General features: G+C 42.5%; 1 protein-coding gene across 2 annotated transcripts in view; it reads left to right on the top strand.

The window, feature by feature from the left end:
* Window positions 1-24,740, top strand: part of LOC139420375 (dihydropyrimidine dehydrogenase a, tandem duplicate 1) — a 217,468-nt gene that overhangs the window by 2,520 nt on the left and 190,208 nt on the right. For both annotated transcript variants that reach the window (XM_071170409.1, XM_071170410.1), the window contains exon 2: window positions 18,891-19,001. In XM_071170409.1, the coding sequence (XP_071026510.1) occupies window positions 18,891-19,001 (111 nt within the window). The remainder of the gene's footprint in view (window positions 1-18,890; window positions 19,002-24,740) is intronic.

The following is a 24,740-nucleotide window of genomic DNA, read 5'->3' as shown; positions in this document are numbered from 1 at the left end:
TCTATATTTATTTCCATGAATCCATCCAGTCTACTATAAGATTTCATCCTTTTGTATCTTTGGGTATTATTGGGTGGCAGGTAGCCTAGTGGTTAGAGCGTTGGGCCAGTAACCGAAAGGTTGCTAGATCGAATCCCAGAGCTGACAAGGTAAAAATCCCCCTGAACAAGGCACTGTTGGACTGTTCCTAGACCGTGTTCTTCATTGACTTGCCTAGTTAAATAAAAAAATATTCTAATGAGCTCTGCCCCAAAAACAGGAGCAAATTTGGTTGGACCGGACCAAATCTTTACCGATATCTATCACAAGTTTGGACATCACAGTACAGTAGAGAACAGCACAGCAAAGAGTTTAGTACAGCACTGTTAGGTTCTGAACTCACAGATTAAAAACTCACAGATTAGAAAATGCTCAAACCATTCACTCACTGGGTTATACATCTGCAAAGACATGATTACATATACCCTCTTACCAGGCGGATTCAACTCCTTGCACAACTAGACAGCCAAGGCATCTCTGTTGCTAATCCTCTCACTGGTCATGGCCCTGCCTGACGCTAGAACCTTCGTGGGCGTGGAAGTCTATGTGTGTGTCATAGTACTGTTCCTTCTCACTTCATATGACCTGAGGATGAATTCCTCACCTGTCCTAACTGGTCAGTGACTCAAACCAGACTGTTGCCCTTTGCCTCCCTCTTTAGGAGCCATGATATTTACAGTGACAATAACATGTTTAACAGAATGTAAACTTTCTGCACTCCCCCTTGTCTCACTCAGTAACTTTCTATACACCTAGTTCTCATCCACCCTCCATTGACTCCAACACATACATTCCTTATACAAGTCATCAATAAGTTCTGGTATGGTAACATGAATATGTATATTTCAAGCTAGAATCCAACAGTACAGTAAAGAAAAGTATAGTAGAATAATGTAAAATCGCCAACCAGAGCCTCTGTGACGTGAATAGCAAAGCATCTTCCCCTAGAGCCAGTTAAATTTCAACATTATAGTGTTGTTTACCTGAAAAGATCTGATATTATTTAGCTTTTTAGCACACTTTAGTCGCTTGGATCGAGCTGGCTTAAAAAGCCTTGGTTCAACGCTGGACTGAGGGAATCTAATGGAACCTTTTATGAAGGCAGTAGCCACAGTGGAGTGCAGTAAGTCAAACCCTTCATTAGCATCTTTATTCAGGGACTAATGGCAACAGTGACGTGACCTTCTTCCTGCCTCTGCACTTAAAACCATCACTAAACTACTCCTGCCTGCCATTGGAAATGGCTTTTTAAATCTCATTATAATTGCCATCTCTGGTGCAATTAAATACACATGTCTTATTTTAATATCCACGGACGGCACCCAGGCACTCATATCAGTTAAATGTGTAGCATGTCTTTTGTGTGTGTGCATGTAAATGATTAAAACCTAGCTGTATTTCTATTAGAGTGGGTTTTTTAAAATCAAGAGCTTGTGTTCCTGTATGGCTCAGTCGGTAGTAGATTAACACGGGTAATCGGGATCCCGAGAGTTTCCCGGGAACATGCTTTGTTTACATTTCTCGAAAAAATTAAATGACAAGACCCAGGAAATACATTTTTAAAAAATGCCCCAATGTCACACTAATGCAATTCCACAAAATACTCAACATGCGCAGCAGCAGATTAGCAAAACATTTAATGGCACATTATCCAAATAGGTTGTCGCGTGGAAGCTTTTAGCCTGCCGTATTTACTTCACACAAAGTCGCCATAAATTAAAAGCACACACATAATTGATATTGCTGGACTGTACAACCGTCCCGAATGCAGTTAATAAACCCTACAGGAAGTCCCTACAGATAGCCTACAAAACATGTGCCTCTTTGAGCTGTCATTGTGACTCTTCAGAAACTCCCAAATTGAATAGGCCTATGCCCAATTCACTACACAGGCATCCCTGTCGCATACATGACGTCTGTGAGCAATTCAGACAGGCATGAGGGAAAATTCGATCTTCTCCTGTCCCACTGAAACCCAACATCCTGACTCCTGTCTTTCATAAACATTCCTACCTTCATTCTGTAATCCATAGGCTCCATTATCAAAGCACGTCTCTTGCTTATGCATGTCAAAATACCGCTATAAAATGTTTCTCTTCTCTGCACTGTTTGGTATTGCTGCCCATTTGAAAGCTTCGGTAGAGAATGTGAACAACAAACAGTATGAGAGTAGATATGGATATTTTTTTAAACCGAGTTTAGATATTTAAACTATTCCCACTGTTCATTTCCCATTAACCATGAGCTGATCTGCTATCTGTATAATCAACTCGATTTAGTTGGAGGTTTTCTAGCAGGCTTAGCAACTTTGGACATTTGACTTTGTTGTTTGACTGCTGTTACAAAGTTTGTGTGCTATACTCATTTTATGTGACGTCGGCGCTCCTGTCTGCCCACTCTAGTCGCCGCTCAACTCCATAGTAAACTGTGAATTTGAGTTTAGTCGGTTATGTCGAGATCGCTACTGCTGGAATGCGCTGAATTAATTTAGGAACATGATAACACTCTGAATTCGTGAATGGCCTGTTTCCCAATTCACAACATTGTCCTTGGCAATCAAAGATAGTTACTTTATCATGACTAAATATCAGTTTAATTTGCTCTAAAATCTTTACATTGTGGCGCAGCACTTCTCTTATTTGGGGAGAACCCTGGAATAGTGACCATATCTTGGTTTTGAATAGCTTTAAATGGGCTTTTTTTTTTGTTGCTCTTTCTTGGGACTCTCTGGATAATTATGAATTATTCCCGGTACTGAAACTTGCTAGATTTTCGTGAAAATCTGAAACCATAGTCTGTAGAGAATGGCGCTTGCACGGCCAGGGACGTGGGTTAGATTCCCGGGGCCACCCCGTATGGGTGGCCCCGGGACGGCAGGGTAGCCTGGTGCGGCAGGGGGCGGCAGGGTAGCCTAGTGGTTAGAGCGTTGGACTAGTAACCGAAAGCTTGCAAGTTCATATCCCCGAGCTGACAAGGTACAAATCTGTTGATCTGCCCCTGAACAGGCAGTTAACCCACTGTTCCTAGGCCGTCATTGAAAATAAGAATTTGTTCTTAACTGATTTGCCTAGGAAAATAAAGGTAAAAAATATATACTGCTCAAAAAAATAAAGTTCCTATGCTTCCAGAGCATGGAGGCGCTACCAGGAGACAGGCCAGTACATCAGGAGACGTGGAGGAGGCCTTAGGAGGGCAACAACCCAGCAGCAGGACCGCTACCTCCGCCTTTGTGCAAGGAGGAGCAGAGCCCTGCCCTGCACTGCCAGAGCCCTGCAAAATGACCTCCAGCAGGCCGCAAATGTGCATGTGTCTGCTCAAATGGTCAGAAACAGACTCCATGAGGGTGGTATGAGGGCCCGACGTCCACAGGTGGGGGTTGTGCTTACAGCCCAACACCGTGCAGGACGTTTGGCATTTGCCAGAGAACACCAAGATTGGCAAATTCACCACTGGCGCCCTGTGCTCTTCACAGATGAAAGCAGGTTCACACTGAGCACATGTGACAGACGTGACAGTCTGGAGACGCCGTGGAGAACGTTCTGCTGCCTGCAACATCCTCCAGCATGACCGGTTTGGCGGTGGGTCAGTCATGGTGTGGGGTGGCATTTCTTTGGGGGGCCGCACAGCCCTCCATGTGCTCGCCAGAGGTAGCCTGACTGCCATTAGGTACCGAGATGAGATACTCAGACCCCATGTGAGACCATATGCTGGTGCGGTTGGCCCTGGGTTCCTCCTAATGCAAGACAATGCTAGACCTCATGTGGCTGGAGTGTGTCAGCAGTTCCTGCAAGAGGAAGGCATTGATGCTATGGACTGGCCCGCCCGTTCCCCAGACCTGAATCCAATTGAGCACATCTGGGACATCATGTCTTGCTCCATCCACCAACGCCACGTTGCACCACAGACTGTCCAGGAGTTGGTGGATACTTTAGTCCAGGTCTGGGAGGAGATCCCTCAGGAGACCATCCGCCACCTCATCAGGAGCATGCCCAGGCTATGTAGGGAGGTCATACAGGCACGTGGAGGCCACACACACTACTGAGCCTCATTTTGACTTGTTTTAAGGACATTACATCAAAGTTGGATCAGCCTGTAGTGTTGTTTTCCACTTTAATTTTGAGTGTGACTCCAAATCCAGACCTCCATGGGTTGATAAACTTGATTTCCATTGATAATTTTTGTGTGATTTTGTTGTCAGCGCATTCAACTATGTAAAGAAAAAAGTATTTCATAAGAATATTTCATTCATTCAGATCTAGGATGTGTTATTTTAGTGTTCCCTTTATTTTCTTGAGCAGTGTATATAAAAAAAAAAATGTATGTACGCATGACTGTAAGTCTCTTTGTATAAAAGCATCTCAAAATGGCATTTACGGTACATGTCATATTATTATTATAGAAATAGGTATGATTCTTATGGTAGCAGAGCAGACCCGATGTCTTTCCATAACCTGGTTGTCTGGGAACACTGACTTGCAAATGATGGGTCCAGGCAAGCTATGAAGTGTTATTGAAATTATTTAGGCTGCCTTGGAAGATCCTCGTATTAGTTGGGGTTATGTCTGAGTGCTGTGATTGCTTATGAGTTCCTTACATGGTGTAGGAAATGGTATTGTTTTACATTTAATCCATGGCATCCTCAAGGGCCAATTGGGGCCAACAAAGATAACCGGCTCAGATCTTTAAAAATGCTATTTGAGGATGTGTATTGTAAAACTATTATTGAATGAGGCAGTTTCAGTCCCAGTCAAATAAGCATATTGTGGTGAGATAAACAGCTAGAGGGAGTTTATGTAAGGCGTTTGCTGTGATAATCTTCAACATCTTGCTGAGTGTACTAGGTACGTGGTGGCACTGGTATCATTTCAAACATACACGCCCAGACAAGCACATCTCAGAAGTGACACCCAAACCGGTGGACCGGTAATTGCACTCCTGGCCAGGTTTGCTCAGATTGCGCTTTTAATCAATCAACGAAGCAGAGATGATCCTTGGGCTTGTCAGAGAGAGAGGCAGAGAGAGAGGCAGAGAGAGAGGCAGAGAGAGAGCTTGAGAACAGCCAGCCGAGACTGTGTCCTCTCCTTTTCCTCCACTGCACAATTTACTGCCACCTCTGTACCCTAGGGGAGGAGAGCAGTCTCACCTGATCACATGTGACCCCTCTGTCTGCTGCAATCTCCGTCTGCAAACTCAATCCCCTCTGTGGAGTTCATACCCTAGCCCCCCCCCCCCCCACAGACACCAGGCAGGGCTGGCTTGGCTTGGCTTGCTTACACACCCAGATAGCATGTGGCATATTGAACTTTTTTTCCTTTCCTTCTCCTCTCCTCATTACCCCTCCCTCCCTCTGCTTCCATCCTTTCCTCAGAGAGCCTCAGATAAGACCTGATACTAGACTCACTCGGTCATCAAGCCCTGATTTCTTTTACACTTCATTTACCTTCTGCTTCTGTGCTAATTGTTTTCTGAGCCTCAACATGGCCAGGGACACTTTTCAAAGGCCATGTAATGAGCCTTTGGCACATAGTGCCCATTACCAAAATTAAAGCCTGTTACCGTAGCGAGCGCATGGTTTGTTTCAGGCGTCCACAGTATTCGTCTGTCTGTCTGTCTGTCGCACACACGTACAAACCTGTCTGTCCCTCAATCCCTCTTTCTCTCTCTCGCTCTTGCACACACATGCAAACACACGTACAAACCTGTCTGTCCCTCACTCCCTCTTTCTCGCTCTCGCTCTTGCACACATATGCAAACACACTACAAACCTGTCTGTCCCTCACTCCCTCTTTCTCTCTCTCGCTCTTGCACACACACACATGCAGACACACATACAAACTCACACATGAAACACACTAACAACAATCACACGGTAAATGGCAGGAGCCTTTACCAGGGGATGTCTATGCTTTATGAACTATTGTCGTTGGTTGCCTGGTTTGTTTAACTTGGTGCTGCAATGCCGGGAAGTGAGTGCAACTGATCTGTACTCTGGGATTAGTTTCTTTCACTGTAGCTGGCTCAGTCTGTAGGGGCTAGCAGATGGCCTGTGATAGTCTATTTCATCTCTTTTGATTCAGTGTCTTAAGTCTGGGAAGAGAATACATGTTGAGTTTGGTGGGAAAGACTGTTACTCTGATGTCAAGAGAGAATGTAAATGCACTATGTACAGTTGAAGTCGGAAGTTTACATACACCTTAGTCAAATACATTTAAACTCAGTTTTCACAATTCCTGACATTTAATCCTAGTAAAAGTTCCCTGTCTTAGGTCAGTTAGGATCACCACTTTTATTTTAAGAATGTGAAATGTCAGAATAATAGTAGAGAGTGATTTATTTCAGCTTATTTCTTTCATCACATTCCCAGTGGGTCAGAAGTTTGCATACAGTCAATTAGTATTCAGTAGCATTGCCTTTCAATTGTTTAACTTGGGTCCAACTTTTCGGGTGGGCGGGGGTTGAGGTCAGGGCTTTGTGGCGATCCTCTCCAATATCTTGACTTTGTTGTCCTTAAGCCATTTTGCCACAACTTTGGAAGAATGCTTGGGGTCATTGTCCATTTGGAAGACCCATTTACGACCAAGCTTTAACTTCCTGACTGATGTCTTGAGATGTTGCTTCAATATATCCACATAATTTTCCTCCCTCATGATGCCATCTATTTTGTGAAGTGCACCAGTCCCTCCTGCAGCAAAGCACCCACACAACATGATGCTAACACCCCAGTACTTCACGGCTGGGATGGTGTTCTTCGGCTTGCAAGCTTCCCCCTTTTTCCTCCAAACATAACAATGGTCATTATGGCCAAACAGTTCTATTTCTGTTTCATTAGACCAGAGGACATTTCTCCATAAAGTACGATCTTTGTCCCCATGTGCAGTTGCAAACAGTAGTCTGGCTTTTTTATGGCAGTTTTGGAGATGTGGCTTCTTCCTTGCTGAGCAGCCTTTCAGGTTATGTCAATATAGGACTCGTTTTACTGTGGCTATAGATACTTTTGTACCTCTTTTCTCCAGCATCTTCACAAGGTCCTTTGTTGTTGTTCTGGGATTGATTTGCACTTTTCGCACCAAAGTACGTTCATCTCTTGGAGACAGAACCCGTCCCGCTGCGTTGTCCCATGGTGTTTGTACTTGAGTACTATTGTTTGTACAGATGAACGTGGTACCTTCAAGCTTTTGGAAATTGCTCCCAAGGATGAAACAGACTTGTTTGAGGCCTTGGCTTATTTCTTTTGATTTTCCCATGATGTCAAGCAAAGAGGCACTGAGTTTGAAGGTTAGACCTTGAAATACATCCACAGGTACACCTCCAATTGACTCAAATGATGTCAGTTAGCCTATCAGAAGCTTCTAAAGCCATGACATAATTTTCTGGAATTTTCCAAGCTGTTTAAAGACACAGTCAACCCTAGTGTATGTAAACTTCTGACCCACTGGAATTGTGATACAGTGAATTATAAGTGAAATAATCTGTCTGTAAACAATTGTTGGAATAATTACGTGCGTCATGCACAAAGTAGATGTCCTAACCGACTTTCCAAAACTATAGTTTGTGAGCAAGACATTTGTGGAGTGGTTGAAAAACAAGTTTTAATGACTCCAACCTAAGTGTATGTAAACTTCCGACTTCAACTGTATTTATGTGTAATTATTTGGGGTACAGTCATTGTATTGAATTTGAGGGCCAGCAAGGCCAACAGGGAAAAATCAAATGTATTTATATAGCCCTTCTTACATCAGCTGATATATCTCAAAGTGCTGTACAGAAACCCAGCCGAAAACCCCAAACAGCAAGCAATGCAGGTGTAGAAGCACGGTGGCTAGGAAAAACTCCCTTGAAAGGCCAACACCTAGGAAGAAACGTAGAGAGGAACCAGGCTGTGGCCAATCCTCTTCTGGCTGTGCCGGGTGGAGATTATAACAGAACATGGCCAAGATGTTCAAATGTTCATAAATGACCAGCATGGTCAAATAATAATAATCACAGTAGTTGTCAAGGGTGCAACAGGTCAGCACATCAGGAGTAAATGTCAGTTGGCTTTTCATAGCCGATCATTCAGAGTTTCTCTACCCCTCCTGCTGTCTCTGGAGAGTTGAAACAGCAGGTCTGGGACAGGTAGCACGTCCGGGGAACATGTCAGGGTTCCATAGCCGCAGGCAGAACAGTTGAAACTGGAGCAGCAGCACAGCCAGGTGGACAGCAAGGAGTCATCATGCCAGGTAGTCCTGAGGCATGGTCCTAGGGCTCAGGTCCTCCGTGTGAGAGAAAGAAATGTATTTATCCGTGATTTTACCAGTTAAGTTGACTGAGAACTTTCTCATTTGCAGCAACGACCTGGGGAATAGTTACAGGGGAGAGGAGGGGGATTAATGAGCCAATTGTAAACTGGGGATTATTTGGTGACCATGATGGTTTGAGGGCCAGATTGGGAATTTAGCCAGGACACCGGGGTTAACACCCATACTCTTACGATAAGTGCCATGGGATCTTTAATGACCTCAGAGAGTCAGGACACCCGTTTAACGTCCCATTCGAAAGACGGCACCCTACACAGGGCAGTGTCCCCAATCACTGCCCTGGGGCATTGGGATATTTTTTAGAACAGAGGAAAGAGTGCCTCCTACTGGCCCCCCAACACCACTTCCAGCAGCATCTGGTCTTCCATCCAGGAACTGACCAAGACCAACCCTGCTTCGCTTCAGAAGCAAGCCAGCAGTGGTATGCAGGGTGGTATGCTGCTGGCATAAAAAAAGATAGAATTAGAGAGAACCTACTTAAATTCACACAGGACACCGGATAAGACAGGAGAAGTACTCCAGATATAACAGACTGACACTAGCCCCCCGGCACATAAACTACTGCAGCATAAATACTGGAGGCTGAGACAGGAGGGGTCAGGAGACACTGTGGCCCCATCCGATGATACCCCTGGACAGGGCCAAACAGGAAGGATATAACCCCACCCACTTGGCCAAAGCACAGCCCCCACACCACTAGAGGGATATCTTCAACCACCAACGGACCATCCTAGGACAAGGCCGAGTATAGCCCACAAAGATCTTCGCCATGGCACAACCCAAGGGGGGGTGCCAACTCCACTGGGTTGAGTGGGTTCCTAGGGACGGCATGAAAGAGCACCAGTAAGCCTGTGACTCAGCCCCTGTAATAGGGTTAGAGGCAGAGAATCCCAGTGGAGAGTGGCGAACCGGCCAGGCAGAGACAGCAAGGGTGGTTCGAGAAGAGTCTTCAGTAAAGACTTAAAGGTTGAGACCGAGTCTGCATCTCTCACATGGGTAGGCAGACCATTCCATAAAAATGGAGCTCTATAGGAGAAAGCCCTGCCTCCAGCTGTTTGCGTAGAAATTCTAGGGACAATTAGGAGGCCTGCGTCTTGTGACCGTAGCGTGGAGCAAGCCCATGTAATGCTTTGTAGGTTAACAGTAAAACCTTGAAATCAGCCCTTGCCTTAACAGGAAGCCCGTGTAGGGAGGCTAGCACTGGAGTAATATGATCAAATGTTTTGGTTCTAGTCAGGATTCTAGCAGCCGTATTTAGGACTAACTGACCGGTCACCGAAGCCTTAACGTCGACAGACAGGACATGAGCTGTGTAACTCCTGAATGTAGGAGTTGGTGGATAAAGTGAGTGAGTGGATAAATGTAAAGCTATCTTAACATTTTCGCATGCTAGAGCAAAAACCCAACAACAATAGACTGATCCCAGATCAGTTTGTGCTATCTTATCAACTCCAATGTTTGTGGCGAACAGCTCAAACATATTTTGGACCACGACACAACCATGTTGACTGGAAATAGAAACGGTTGGTGCCCTTGGTGTTCTGCTCTGTTGGGTGACATGAATACATGCATGACTTAGTGAGTGTACATTATGGCACCACACCACCACTGCTCTTATGTCTCCACACAGACTGGCCAGACTGTGCTGTGTGGGAGGTCACACTGTGATCCCACTGCTTTATCTCTTTGTCTCAAGGAGAAAGCTTTATGTCTTTAACCCCAAGTCTACAGCAAGCAGCTTGTCACCACTCTCATTATGGGAATGGTATGGATAATCTGTATGGGGCTGTTTTGTGCTGAAACTGTATTGAAATGGCGTGCTGTGTAGTGACTGGGTCGTCAGTCCTATCCTATCTAAAAGGTACCATTTGCCCTGCAAAACAGACAGCACACAACCATAGCTGAATAGATTAATATTTCTGTTGAACGTGCCATTTTGTTTATTGCACTGTTTCTCCTCATAAAGGAGAACAAATTATATCCTTGGCCTATATTTAATATTGCTGACCCAAAGGCTGTTGCTCTATCTCTCGAACTGCAGATCAATATGTGGAAATTCCTTTATTGATTCCAGCAGAAGAGTAAGGATTACAAGCTAGCTAGTTACCTTGGAGGTTCCTCGGACAACCTGATGCTGTAACTTGTCACTTTGATCTTAATAGTGAGTCTCGGCGCACATTTAAAAATTTCAGTGGCTGCCACGATTTATCAGCATTTCTCTGTTTCTCTCATTTATCATCCTTGAAATCCAACTTCTCCCACATGGTGACCTCTGACATCACCTATTAAGGAAATGACCTCAAACAGCATTTTTGGCAATTAAATACAAATACAAAACATTGTTTAAAAAAAGCAATCTATTAATATGGTTTTTGAACACTCATTTGTTTTCAAGCCTGATAGCCGTACTTTTAGTTTATGGTTGACACCGCTTGTTGGCCAATCGGGCGATTCTCAACTTTTTCAAAGCACGTGAATGCATCCAACTAGTATTTATGACTTCACAACTGCTAAATGCCCACCTCCTACTTGGAGTTCAAGGATGATAGACCAGTTTCCCACCAGTAATTACCAGTTGGAGTGCCATTCAAATAGATTTTTCCTAGTTGTATGTGTTAAAAATAGAGAGTGATAGAAATATCATCTTCATACCTGTATATATCCCATTATGGCGTCTGTGAGTGCACTGGCAGCTTCATTGAGGCCATCTCCATTTTGAAGTAGTCCATTTTTTTCTTCTATTACTTCTATGAGTTGGCAAACAAACTGAAAGTGTGTATACTGCCATCTAGAGTGTGTTGTTTGAACATGTATAATGCCAAGTATGGCAATTTACTGCCACCTACAGTTATGGAATGTTTGCTTACAAGTAAAATTCATTGGCACCACTCTATGGTGGTAAATTCCCACTTCCCTCTAGGTTACGAACACAGCATTATTAGCGGGGCAGTTGTGCCTGCCCTTTTCTTTCCTAATCAATAGTTGCTTCATTTTGTGCAATAAATTACTTTGACCTTCATGTTGTTGCTATTTCATACCTCCTAGGACTTGTCATGCAAGATGTATGCCCATGCTGAAGCTCCTGGGTATGCAAAGCAGTGTGTGTGTGAGTGAACCCTATTAATTCTATTAGTATCAACTCTATTGTTTAATTCAGAAAGTAGGCTTCACCTCCGAGTTACATCTGGAGGCATTAGCTAGCTAGCGCTAGCTCAGTAGCTTACCTTGTTTTTGTGACCAACTCAACATTCTTTACTCCAATCTCAGCGGACTCCTTCTTGCCTACTCTGTCTCTCTATCTTCTTCTAGTTTCAAAACTATATGGCTGTAGTCCGGTGAGTCATTGTCAAAAGAAATGAACTCGCACACAGCTATCTGGTGCAGTCAAGTGCCTCAGCATTCCAAAGGTATTCACCTGTTTCTAAGTCAAGCTAGGACAATGTTCTATTTCATGTTTTCATGGCCCACGTTCAGCTCAGCAGTATATATAATCAATTACATCTCCAATTTACAATGACATATCAGATTGATACATATATGCACTACTTATTATGTATACAGTGGGCTACAAAATTACTGGCACCCCTGACTTGCAATGTACAAACAAGACTTTAATTAAAAAAACAAACGTGAGAAATACTGTACTTTATTCATGTTTCAATGGAATCCACCAAAATCATTTATTGATTTAATAAAAAATCAATGTCCTCCAAATCAAGGTTTCACAATTAATGGCACTCTTAAAGATTATTGTAAATAACATCTACCAAAATGAAACCAGGAATGAAATGAGGTAACACGCATGCAATAGCCCTTTGTCATCCAACACCATGATGAAAACAAAAGAACTGGCAGTTCAAAAGAGACAGATGGTCGTAGACCTTCATAAACCTGGTAATGGCTACAAGAAGATCCACAAATGATTGAATATACCACTGAGCACTGGCAGGGCAATTATTAAAACATTCAAAAGATATGGAACAGTTGAAAACCTCACGGGTAGAGGACGCAAATGCATTTTGCCCCCCAGGATAGGGAGGAGGATGGTGAGAGAAGCAACAAAATCCTCAAGAATCCCTGTGAAAGAATTGCAGGCCTTGGTGGCGTCTTGGGGTCACCAGGTTTCAAAAAGCACCATCAGACGTCACAACCACAGGCTCTTTGGAAGGGTTGCCAGAAGAAAGCCTTTTCTGACCCTAAGACACAGATGAGAGCGCTTGGAGTTTGCCAAACGTAATTTAAATTATGACTGGAAGAAGGTGCTCTGGTCAGATGAGACCAAAATTGAACGTTCTGGTCAGATACAGCATCAACATGTTTGGCGTCGTTACAGAGATGCATACTAGGAGAGGCACCTCATACCCACGGTAAAATATGGTGGTGGGTCAGTGATGTTTTGGGGCTGTTTTAATTCCAGAGGTCCAGGGGTACTGGTTAAGATTGATGACATAATGAATTCCATAAAGCATCAGGCAATTTTGGCTGACAATCTGGTTGCCCCTGCCAGAATGCTGGGACTCGGCCGTAGGTGGACCTTCCAACAAGACAATGACCCAAAACATACCTCAAGATCCACACAGAAATGGTTCTGTGACAAAATCAATGTTCTGCCATGGCCATCTCAGTCGCCGGACCTCAATCCAATGGAAAACCTGTGGGCTGAGTTGAAGAGGGCAGTTGATAAGCACAAACCCAAGAATGTGAAGGATCTTGAAAGGATCTGCATGAAGGAATGGTTCAAAATCCCTCCAAATGTGTTCCTTAACCTTGTCAAACATTACAGGAAAAGACTCCATGTTGTTATCCTTGCCGGAGGTGGTTGCACTAAGTACTAAATGACGAGTGACAATAATTATGAAACCTTGATTTTGGTGAAATTTATTTTGTATTAAATAATTGTATGATTTTGGTTGCTTCCATTGAAACATTAATGAAGTACAGTATTTGTAGGTATTGTTGGTATTTTGAGTTTATCTCAATAATTGTATTGTTTTTTATTTTTTTAAGTATTGTTTGTACATTGCCAGTCAAGGGTGCCAGTAATTTTGGAGCCCGCTGTATATATATTCTTTATGAAACATGTCCTTTTTTAAAGATTTTTAAAGCAGTTTTATGACGATGAGACTACTATGGTTATCAGAATATAATTTGAGCCAAACTACTATGGTTACCAGAATACAATGTGGACCGTGACTGCTTTCATGCATTGCATAGCACATGGATTGTCCCTGTCTTAGTACATAGTATAGCTAGCTAGTATATCCTACACAGTTCTTTGGTGTCTGATACTGTGGTGGGTTAGCGAGTAGCTATTCTGTATCTCCCTCTGCCTCCCTAGGGGTATACTACGGAGCAAGCTAGATCTACTCAGGGTTTTCTAAAGCTAGCTAGCTTCAGTTAGCTTTCCAGTTCAGACTTGATCCGTACTACGACGGTGGATAATGCTCGTCCGCCTGTCGCTAACTCTATCAGGTTTTTAACTGTGCATGCATGTCGCACGTGGCTCGTCGAATGCCAAACTCTTCATTGAGACGATGCTAAAACATCAGTCCATTGGTAAGTCCGTGCCATATTTTCACCTGTGCCTAAATCAAAATGGAAGACAAGGTTTCTTGCAAATTCAGTTTAGAAGTGCAGTCTTTATTTTGTGCTTGTTAATGTGCTTATTAATGCACAGACACCTGTTGTTACTAAATGTGTAATGTGATAGGTATTTAATAATTAAAAAAATATACATACAAAAACACATTTGAAAAATACAATATTTAATCAGTTGTCTTCTTCAAATGAAGAGGATGATGATGCAATCTTTGCAAGATTGAGGGAATAATTTCATTGGTCGTCAACTCACAGCTCAGACACTTCATCCAGGACAAATGTAGTGAGCCCTGAGTTAGCCTATCCCGTAGCTAGTTAGATCTGAAGGATTCGTTGCCATAGCAATTTACCAGGCTAAAAGGTGAGCCACATTTGCGGTACCGGTTATCCAAAGTTGAACTTAGAGTTGACCAAAGTTACCTCGCTAACTCCTCTAACTACATTCATAGTATAGGGCTCGCTCATGTCTCATGCCTCCAAGTCTTAGCTTGTGCTTCTCAGGTCCTCACTCAGCCCACCATGTTAATCACTGCTTCCAGTTTGTGATTTGCCCATTCCCTGTGTCCATCATATACCCCCGCCCTCCTTCCTCACCTCCCTCACACCCTGGTTGATTTCCTCTGAGGGCTCGGTCTGCGTTTGCATACCACCGGCCGTTCTGCCTGGCCCGGGCACTTATTGATCTTCCATCTGTTTGGGGCCCAGTGTGATCAGTGTAGAGTGTGAAAGCCAGACACACGCAGGCAGGCCAGGCAGCCTTCTCTTCCTCCCCAGCGGACACATGCGTACTGATGCAGCCAACACTCACAGATGGGCCTTGGTTCCTTGGTTTAGACGAGGCCTTCTGTGCAGAGTGCGTTTAGCGTGGAAGCAGGTCCCCAGTAACTACCCTGCAGTGAGAAAGGTCGCACAAACAGTAGGGGAGGTGTTCTCTTGTGTTGTGTAGACACCGGGTGTTTGGGTGACACACACGGCGCATGTGTGCACACATTCTAACACACACTTGACGTGATCATGAGTCTTTTAGGATGTGATCTTAATGGATACAAGTACTGAGCAGCATTGTCAGTTTACTTTAAACAGTAGTGGTACTCTCTGTCTGACTGTTTTAGTTACATGTAGAACCACTGTGAATAAGAGGATGTGTAAAAACACCTGATATCTTAGGGACTATCTCTGGTGTTTAGGCCTAGTAGGTATTGATCTAAGTGTAGTGTATGGATGAATGCCTAGTCCTCTTGTAAGCGTTATTGATCCCACTGGCCCAGATGTGTAACATTTGACTTCGCAGAGAAAATCCTATAGCAGCATACTAATAGCATCAACTGTGTATTTATTGAGGGATGATACATATGTTAAACCCTGCTGCGGGTCCATTTACAGGGATGCATGTTGTTAACCTAGTTTTTGCTATGGTCAGCTATGGCAATGAGAACTCTCTGCTTTTTTTATGGTGCAGGCCAAGGCATCTGGGTTGTGTGCTGTAGGGAAAACTATTTAAAACGGGGAGATACTACACTGAACCAGCAAGAACACCCTGTGTTCGTTTATGTTGCAGAACATTTTGCTACGGTGTGCCTTACTGAACACTACCCTGCTTCACTCAATCTAGATTTAAACACCATAGGATTAACCCTGCCTAGTATCCATTTCCCTGTTATTATTCTTCATTTAACCATTTAGCAACCACAGTAGATTAGCCCCTGTCAAACATGGTTAGTGTTTCCTGCAACCCTGCCTGGATCTGACTGCCATGGATCTGTTTCTCTTGTACATTTTCCACTTGAGGAGACCAGGTCAATACAGGGCTGTAAATGGGGTTCTCTGCTGGAGATACAAACACTGAGACAGGTCTATATGCAGTGAGGGAGGGTCTATTTAACATTGAAGACATGTAATACGATATGTTGTTTTTGTTAATCCTGATATTTCTTTCTGTCGCTCTGTTTAATACATCATGTTGGAGACCCAAACAGTTTAGGCATGTAAACGTTTCTGGTGATACGAGAGTCACAGTTGTTGAATCTACTATGTTGTGTTTTAATGTGGAAGCATTTCACAATGTTTTACATTGACCTTATAACTAGAAAAAAAAAACGTAATGTTTAATCGTTTTCTCTCTAATGCATGTTTGGTAGTGCACTGTTTCTGGCTAGTCAGATTCTTGTTAATCTGGTTAGGTTATTGTTCACAAGAACGTTTGTTAATTCCTTCTATGGCAGTTACTCTCCCACCTTTTTGTCCTGCTTCTCCTCTGGGTGTTAAGTACTAATTATGTGTGTTTGTTCCAAATCTTTTGGAACCACTTCAAACCCAACTGCCATGCGTTCTAAGTTATGGCCGATCTAATGCTTCTAGATCAAAGCAGTTCTGACACGTTATAGTTGTAAAGGGTGGATATAATATAAACATGACTATTTTAATAAGATACAGACGGTTAAATCATATCTTTATTGTTATGTTCATGCTGTCAAAACATCATTGTTCCTAACGAATCCCAAGAGACTTGTCACCGCTGTCAGAATATTTTCTACCTTTCGGTCCTTATTGGTTTACCTCGAGCATGTACCGCTGCCATGTTGCTTTATCTAGACCACACAATGGAAGAAATAGTCCCACAGGCCTCAACAGACAATAAAATAAGAAACGCAGCGGTGTAACTACACTTTATTAGGTGTGAAATGAAAGAATTAATAGGAAGATTTCTGGTGTTGCATAAAGTGTGACATTTCATTTAGCATGACTAACACAGTAGGGAAAGAGACACAGGTTATGTTAGGCCCAGGCCTGGCCTTTTACAATAACACCCCCGTACCTCCATATGAAACCATCTTCTCCATTCCACCTACTGTGAAAATATGAAAAGAAAAAGCTTAATGTCTTGTCACATAGCTTGTGGGACACTAATTGAGGTTGGATGCTGCTACTTTTGTTGAAAAAAAGCGGGGGGGGGGAATGATTCCATGGTGGATATACACAAAATGCTACTCAGAGATGCACTTTGAATGTTTTATGCTCAGCATTTGCATCAATCGGAGGGGCAATGCTAAAGTGATGTTTGCACCAAGGAAACAGAGGGGGGATATAATATGTTCTCCAAACCATCTGCACAGTACCTAGAGAAATAGACTCCCAAATCTGCTCCCAAAACTCTGCACTTTAAACGTTCAGTGGTGGAGAGCTAGCTGCTAGGTCTGGGGGATACACCTGACATAAGACAGCAGAAGCATTTGATAACCAGTCGTCTGAACGTATCCCTTCAGATTTTACAAGGCATATTCTTGCCCCCCAAAGCAAACACTGGCTGCCAACATACTCCAGTTGATTTGTCAATATGTCCCAAGGAAAATATGTAGACCCATACACTGTCGAAAAAGGGGAATAAATCCAAAACGGAGGCTTAAATGCAAAAATAAAGGCATTGTATTGTACTTTAATCATGCTATTGTACTATTTACTTGTTTGCATGTATAGATTTCCTCACTAGATCATGTGACATACTGTATACAACCTCAAATAGAAGCCTAGTTTGTGCGTTCACGATTCACTCTGATGATGGCTTGATGCCGAGACGTTTTTTTTTTTTTCCACCTTTCACTTTTCTGCACAATCAACATTTTGGGCTTCACAATGTCCCAATAAAGCACCTCTATTTTTGCATTTAAGCCTCAGTTTCTAGATGCATTTCTCTTTTTCGAAAGTGTGCGGATCTCCATCTTTTCCAGTATTCCCATTTTAATACTTATGCACCTGGAACAGACATTATTTGGTTTAAAGGACATTTAAAGAGCACAGACAACCTCCTATCACAGTATGTATCAACTCTGTAGTTACTGTGAAAACAGTATGCAGTAATCTGAATCCCTAGAGCTGCTTTACATCCTCATATCCACACACGGTGTTTAGAATCCAAGTCCCTGCGGTCTTCCCAGTTTCCCGATCTTTATGAATGATGTTTCATGGATGCGCTATGCTCTACTGTGCACTGCTTAAACTGGAGTGTGTGTTGCATTCATAATGAATACAGTGAAGAGGCTCATGATTGCTGATCAGTGGTAATGCAGGGAGGGGGGGGGGGGTTGATTGTAATGGAAGGTTACACGACTGACGGTTTTGTTGTCACGTGTGAAGATGGTGTTTTGGAAATTTGGTAACAGAATGGCACCAATAGCACAAACCCGGCAGGTAGTCTACCGTTGAGTGTTGGGCCAGTTTAAGGTCGCTGGTTCGAATCCCTGAGCCGTCTAGGTGAGAAATCTGTCAATGTGCCCTTGAGCAAGGCACTTAAATCTAATTGCTCCTGAAAGTCGTTCTGGATAAGAGCATCTGCTAAATGACTAAAATGTAAATCCGTCCTTCTATTACCAGACTTTGCATCTGTACTGTTCTTCAAGGACATTTATTTTTGTAACATTTTCTGTGGAAATTGTTAAAAGTAGTCCTTGTGCCTATAGTTATATGGTTTGTTTAACTTCGCAGTTATTGGTTTTTGTTTGACATACATCTTAAAGTGAAAAATCTGAGTCTCCGCATCACTCTGTTACCGTGGAAATGCCCATGGGACAACTGCTACCCTGAATGTAGAACAATGAAACCTCCTTACGCAACATATGCAATGCACATTTCTGATTTGTTTTGGGAAACGTACAGGTAAAATAATATATTCTTAGTGAATTAATTGGTATTTATTGCTACTGGAAAAAGGGAATCCCTGAAAAATAGAGTCATTAGACCATAAGGACTATTTCAACCTCTTAACAGGGGTCTTAGCTAACTGTTTTCTAGGATAACCATCTAAACCGTTTTCTAGGAAAACCATCAATTTCCGGCTATGTTTTGTGACACAACTGACATGCATATTTTACTTTTGAGGTATAAATAGTCCCCCCCGCTCTGTTTTACTGTAAAGTTGACTTTTTCTCTCACCCCCCCCCCCCCCCCTCCCTCTGTTATCAGAATATCCTGGCCCTGAACCCCCGGGTGAAGAGCCATGCTGATATCTGCTCCACCTCTGCTAAGAAAGTAGAGAAGAAGCACTGGAAAAGAAACCCAGAGAAAGGCTGTGATGTGAGTAGAGCTCCCTAACCCTGAACCCCCCCCATCACACACACATACGCACGCACACCAAACAAGACATATGACTGTCGTAGATGTTGTACTGGTTCCAAATTTAGAGAACCGTGTTTTTCTTGGATCCCCACCTCGTCTGACGAGGTTATCTCTGGTAGCTGTTTTTTAACCTTTGCTTGGACTTATGTCAATGTCCACAGCTGTGTCCCGGACACCCTGACAAGATAACACACACACACAAGCACACAAGCACACACACACACACACACACATACACACACAAGCACACTTCACTGTCACGTCCCTGTCGCACACAAGCAAACACAAAACACACACACAAACACAATTATCTTAGGATTCCAGGCACATGCTGTCAAAGTCTCAGAGAATATCTCCTAAGACCAGCCTCACGGTTTGTTTTTTGGCAGGTGGCTGCAGTCCCTCGTCTGTCCTTGAAGGGAACTGATACGACACTCTGTCTGTGTATGTGTGTGTGTATGTGTTTGAGAATGAGTGTACGTGTGCTTGTGACAGTGGTGTGTGTGTGTGTGTGTGTGTGCACATGCATGTGCGTGTCTGTGTTCGTGTGTGTGTCTGATGTATACACAAAATAAATTGAAGATGTTTTGTAGGAGAGATTATTCTCTCTCCCTGCTGACTGCTCTGTGCCTAAGTACAACCAGCTAATTCATCATGCTAATCAATGGTGATGGATTCTCCACTTTATGTAATGTTGAAAAGCTTAATAGTTAGAACATATGGCGTATATCCAGAACCTATACACACATTTATGTTCATGGATTGGTGAAGTTCTTTATCTGAAATAACCAAGCAAATAACCAAGCATGGTCTACTATAATCATGAGTAAATATGTGGATGAAGTATTTTAGGTTAATGTGATGAATGTTTTCATATCTTTATCAAAGTAACAAAGCAAGGCGTCAACCATCTAACTGAAAGTGTTTTGGCAACACACAGCATTCTACCTGATCCCTGTCTTTTGATTTCTTTTAACAATAGGGTATAGAGCGATCCTATGTAACATATTTATCCGCTTGCGAAGGGCAAGAACGATGCCCATTTTAATTAAAGCGTTTGTTCAGAACCTGGAGCGTCGCTATAAGTGTTCTGGGGGTCAGGACAGATGCGATAGAGGTCACAAACATTATGTGCATCCCAAATGTCCCTCTATTCCCTCTATCAGTGGTTCCCAAACTTTTTATAGTCCCGTACCCCTTCAAACATTCAACCTCCAGCTGCGTACCCCCTCTAGCACCAGGGTCAGCATACTCTCAAATGTTGTTTTTTGCCATCATTGTAAGCCTGCCCTGCCACACACACTATATGATACATTTATTAAACATAAGAATGAGTGTGAGTTTGTCACAACCCGGTTCATGGGAAGTGACAAAGAGCTCTTATAGGACCAGGGCACAAATAATAATATAATAATAATCAATATTTGTGCTCTTTTCTTAGCCATCTTTCATATAAAACCTTATTTGTTAACCTGTTATGGCTGCATTCCTTTGTTCTCAATTTCCGCCTGAAGACATAATCTAACTGCCTGTATCTCAGCCCCAGAGACAAGGATATGCATATTCTTGGTATCATTTGAATGGAAACATTCTGAAGTTTGTGGAAATGTTAATAGAATGTAGGAGAATATAACACAGTAGATCTGGTGGAAGAAAAGAGAAAGAAAGAGCATACGTGTTCTTGTTTATTATTGTTGTAGCATCATCTTTCACATGTACTAGAATAGCTACACAGTCAGATAGGATGCTGTAGATAATTTGGATGGATAACACAAGAGGGCAACTGTAGGTGTGCAAAGTTTCAGGCTGATAACTTCAGGAATGGGTGAGCTACATGACATTTAGCATGAAGTCAACCAGGTGTCCCACACAAGTTGCCCAAATGTACCCAAGTGGCCGAATTGGTGAAATGACCTATAACTATATACAAAAGTGCAAATAACTATATACAACATATCAAAAAGCAATTCTAACACACACACCCCAAAAAAATGTTAAAACAAATATTACAAAAAACAGTACACCCTTTGGAAGTCCTCGACACAATATTTTGCTGCCTGTGCCATGTCCCATAGCACTCTTTCTGATGTAAAGCAGAGGCAAAACGAACAAGTGGTGCAGTTCATGCGACACAGAACACAACGACGCCTCCATGCTATGCCCTTTTGGCCCTGAGGCATAGTCATGCCTGCAGTAATGAACTGTGGCATATGAACACCACTGGGGACAGAGGTAGAGCGGGCAGCTTGGCACCGGGGGCTCCCAGTCAGAGTCTCTATCACTGTGAAAGAAAACATAAAAAAAATATTTGTATTGTATGAGCCTTTTATCATCACATAAAATAAACAGATATGTATTGTATAGAGCAGAGGGAACAGTCACTAAGTTGAAGTGCTGTTCCATTCAACTCCGGCCATTGTTGTGGGCCTGCCCTCTCCTGAACAGCACCCAATGGCTATTTCATATGGAAATGGAGAGGAGTAGCAGGCGCAGTGGCCATGTGTGTGTTTGCTGTTCTACTCCATTCCATTTGAATAAAAACATGGAAAATATAATCTGACATGGGGGGAAAATATATATATATATATACACACACACACATTTATATTTCATAAAACGGCATTAGCACTTACCCATCCAGAAGTACGTCCTGTCCTTGCAGAAACAGCTCCTCAGTTCGTTTGAATCATAACACTCAAAGATTCCTCAAACAAAAAAATCTGTCTCACTTTTTCACTTTCACTTTAGACTTTGACTTCGCTTTTCGTGATTTATTCGCCATGATATCTTCAATGAAATCGTTGAAAATACAACTTTCCGAAATACAGCTGCGCGTAACAAGCCTCACAGCAACTCCTCTGATCGTCAAGGCGAGAATGGAGTTTGTTACGCGTGCGATTACAAACAAGGAATGGTGGTCCAACCCAAAACCATTACATACTGGCATTTACCTCAGCTCATTGGCTATCTACCCAGCTAGATTTCAAGAAGATCAGTGGTCATTGGACAGAAATATAGTCAATCAATGAAGCTTCGCTAAAATTATTGGTGCGTAAGGTAGTCATTGCTCGTTGTCTTCAAATCAGTTAACTTCGGTCAATACTCCCCGCAAAAAAAAACTATGACGTTTGGCTGTGTTGTAAACATCCAGAGGAATGCACTGAAACCAATAATGACTAGATAAACGATTGTTTACTGTGTGTAATCACGTCGAATGCTCCGTAAAAAATTGATAGAAATGGAATTCACGGCACAAACGGTTTACAAAATGTTTCGATTTAGGCTATAAAATGGATTTTATCAAAGAAAACAGCACTTCATTTGATCACTGGGACCCTCAGGAAGAGAAATAAGAGCAAGATATCAGAATGTAAGTCATAATTTTACCTTCAGATGTGAATGTGTAAAAACTGTCATGGCGGAAAATTTTTCTGTTGTTGATTGCTCTTCTCAAACAAAAGCATGGTATTTGTTCTCTGTAATAGCTATTTTAAATTGGAAAACGTAGTTTGATTACCAAGATTCCAATCTTTTGAAGGGAGTAAGACACTTGCATTTTGTTTAATGTTATAAAGTTGTATTTTTAGTTGTCACTCTGAAATTTCCACTGATGCCAGCCATAAGAGGTTAATGAAAAATGGTGAATAATTCACCACAGGTGAAAGAGAAGGGTGTGCTTGAAAGGATGCACATAACTCTGCAATGTTGGGTTGTATTGGAGAGTCTGTCTTTTTCTGCCTGTATTTAGTTATCATGCTAGTGAGGGCCGAGAATCCACTCTTACATAGGTACGTGGTTGCGAAGGGCATCAGTGTCTTAACCTCTTGGATCTCTAGGGGCGCTATATCATTTTTGGATAAAAAACGTTCCCGTTTTAAGCGCAATATTTTGTCACGAAAAGATGCTCGACTATGCATATTATTGACCGTTTTGGAAAGAAAACACTCTGAAGTTTCAGAATCTGCAAAGATATTGTCTGTAAGTGCCCCAGAACTCATTCTACAGGCGAAACCAAGATGATACGTCAACCAGGAAATGAGCAGAATCTCTGAAGCTCTGTTTTCCATTGTCTCCTTATATGGCTGTGATTGCGCAAGGAATGAGCCTACACTTTCTGTCGTTTCCCCAAGGTGTTTGCAGCATTATGACGTATTTGTAGGCATATCATTGGAAGATTGACCATAAGAGACTACATTTTCCAAGTGTCCGCCTGGTGTCCCTGCGTCGAAATTGGAGCGCAAAGCCAGGTGCAATTATTTTTCCATTTGAGAGCAAGGAGAAACCAGGCTTCCACGAAGGATATATCATTGAAGAGATATGTGGAAAAACACCTTGAGGATTGATTCTAAACCACGTTTGCCATGTTTCAGTCGATATTATGGAGTTAATTTGGAAAAAAGTTTGCGTTTTGAGGGCTGAATTTTCGTTTTTTTGTTTTGTTTTTTTGGTAGCCAAATGTGATGTACAAAACGGAGCTATTTCTAATACACAAAGAATCTTTTTGGAAAAACTGAGCATCTGCTATCTAACTGAGAGTCTCCTCATTGAAAACATCAGAAGTTCTTCAAAGGTAAGTTATTTTATTTGAAGGCTTTACTTGTTTTTGTGATAGTTGCCTGCTAAATGCTAACGCTAATGCTAACGCTAAATGCTATGCTAGCTAGCTACTGTTACATAAATGATTGTTTTCCTATGGTTGAAAAGCATATTTTGAAAATCTGAGATGACAGTGTTGTTAACAAAAGGCTAAGCTTGAGAGATGGCATATTTATTTCATTTCATTTGCGATTTTCATGAATAGTTAACGTTGCGTTATGGTAATGAGCTTAGGTCTATAAATAGAATCCCGGATCCGGGTTTGGTCGTCGCAACAGGTTAACAGTGTGATTTGACAAGGCAGGATAGTCTGAGCGCAGCCCAATCCAGAAATCTGGCAGTGGCTTCTGATTTAAATAACATTTTCACAGAACCGCTTGTTGCAATTTCGATGAGGCTCTCTTGTGCAGATATCAGTAAGTGGACTGGAGGCAGGGCATGAAAGGGATAACGAATCCAGTTGTTTGTGTCATCCGTTTCGGGAAAGTACCTGCGTAATTGTGCACCCAACTCAGGTGCTTCGCTATATCAAATTTGACATTGTCTATTAGCTTGAGTTCATTTGCACACAAAGAAATCATACAATGATGGAAAGACCTGTGTGTTGTCCTTCTTAATGCAGACAGAGAAGAGCTCCAACTTCTTAATCATAGCCTCAATTTTGTCCCGCACATTGAATATAGTTGCGGAGAGTCCCTGTAATCCTAGATTCAGATCATTCAGGTGAGAAAAAACATCACCCAGATAAGCCAGTCGTGTGAGAAACTCGTCATCATGCAAGCCGTCAGACAAGCGAAAATTATGGTCAGTAAAGAAAACTTTAAGCCCGTCTCTCAGTTTTAAAAAACGCATCAATACTTTGCCCCTTGTTAACCAGCTCACTTTTGTATGTTGTAAAAGTGTTACATGGTCGCTGCCCATATTATTGCAAAGTGCCGAAAATACACGAGAGTTCAGGGGCCTTGCTTTAACAAAGTTAACCATTTTCACTGTAGTGTCCAAAACGTCGTTCAAGCTGTCAGGCATTCCCTTGGCAGCAAGAGCCTCTCGGTGGATGCTGCAGTGTATCCAAGTGGCGTCGGGAGCAACGGCTTGCACGCA

Source organism: Oncorhynchus clarkii, chromosome 11 (genome assembly GCF_045791955.1).
Source record: "Oncorhynchus clarkii lewisi isolate Uvic-CL-2024 chromosome 11, UVic_Ocla_1.0, whole genome shotgun sequence".
NCBI lineage: Eukaryota > Metazoa > Chordata > Actinopteri > Salmoniformes > Salmonidae > Oncorhynchus > Oncorhynchus clarkii.
The sequence above is the reverse complement of the archived record's forward strand: the minus strand, read 5'-3'. Positions and strand labels throughout refer to the sequence as shown.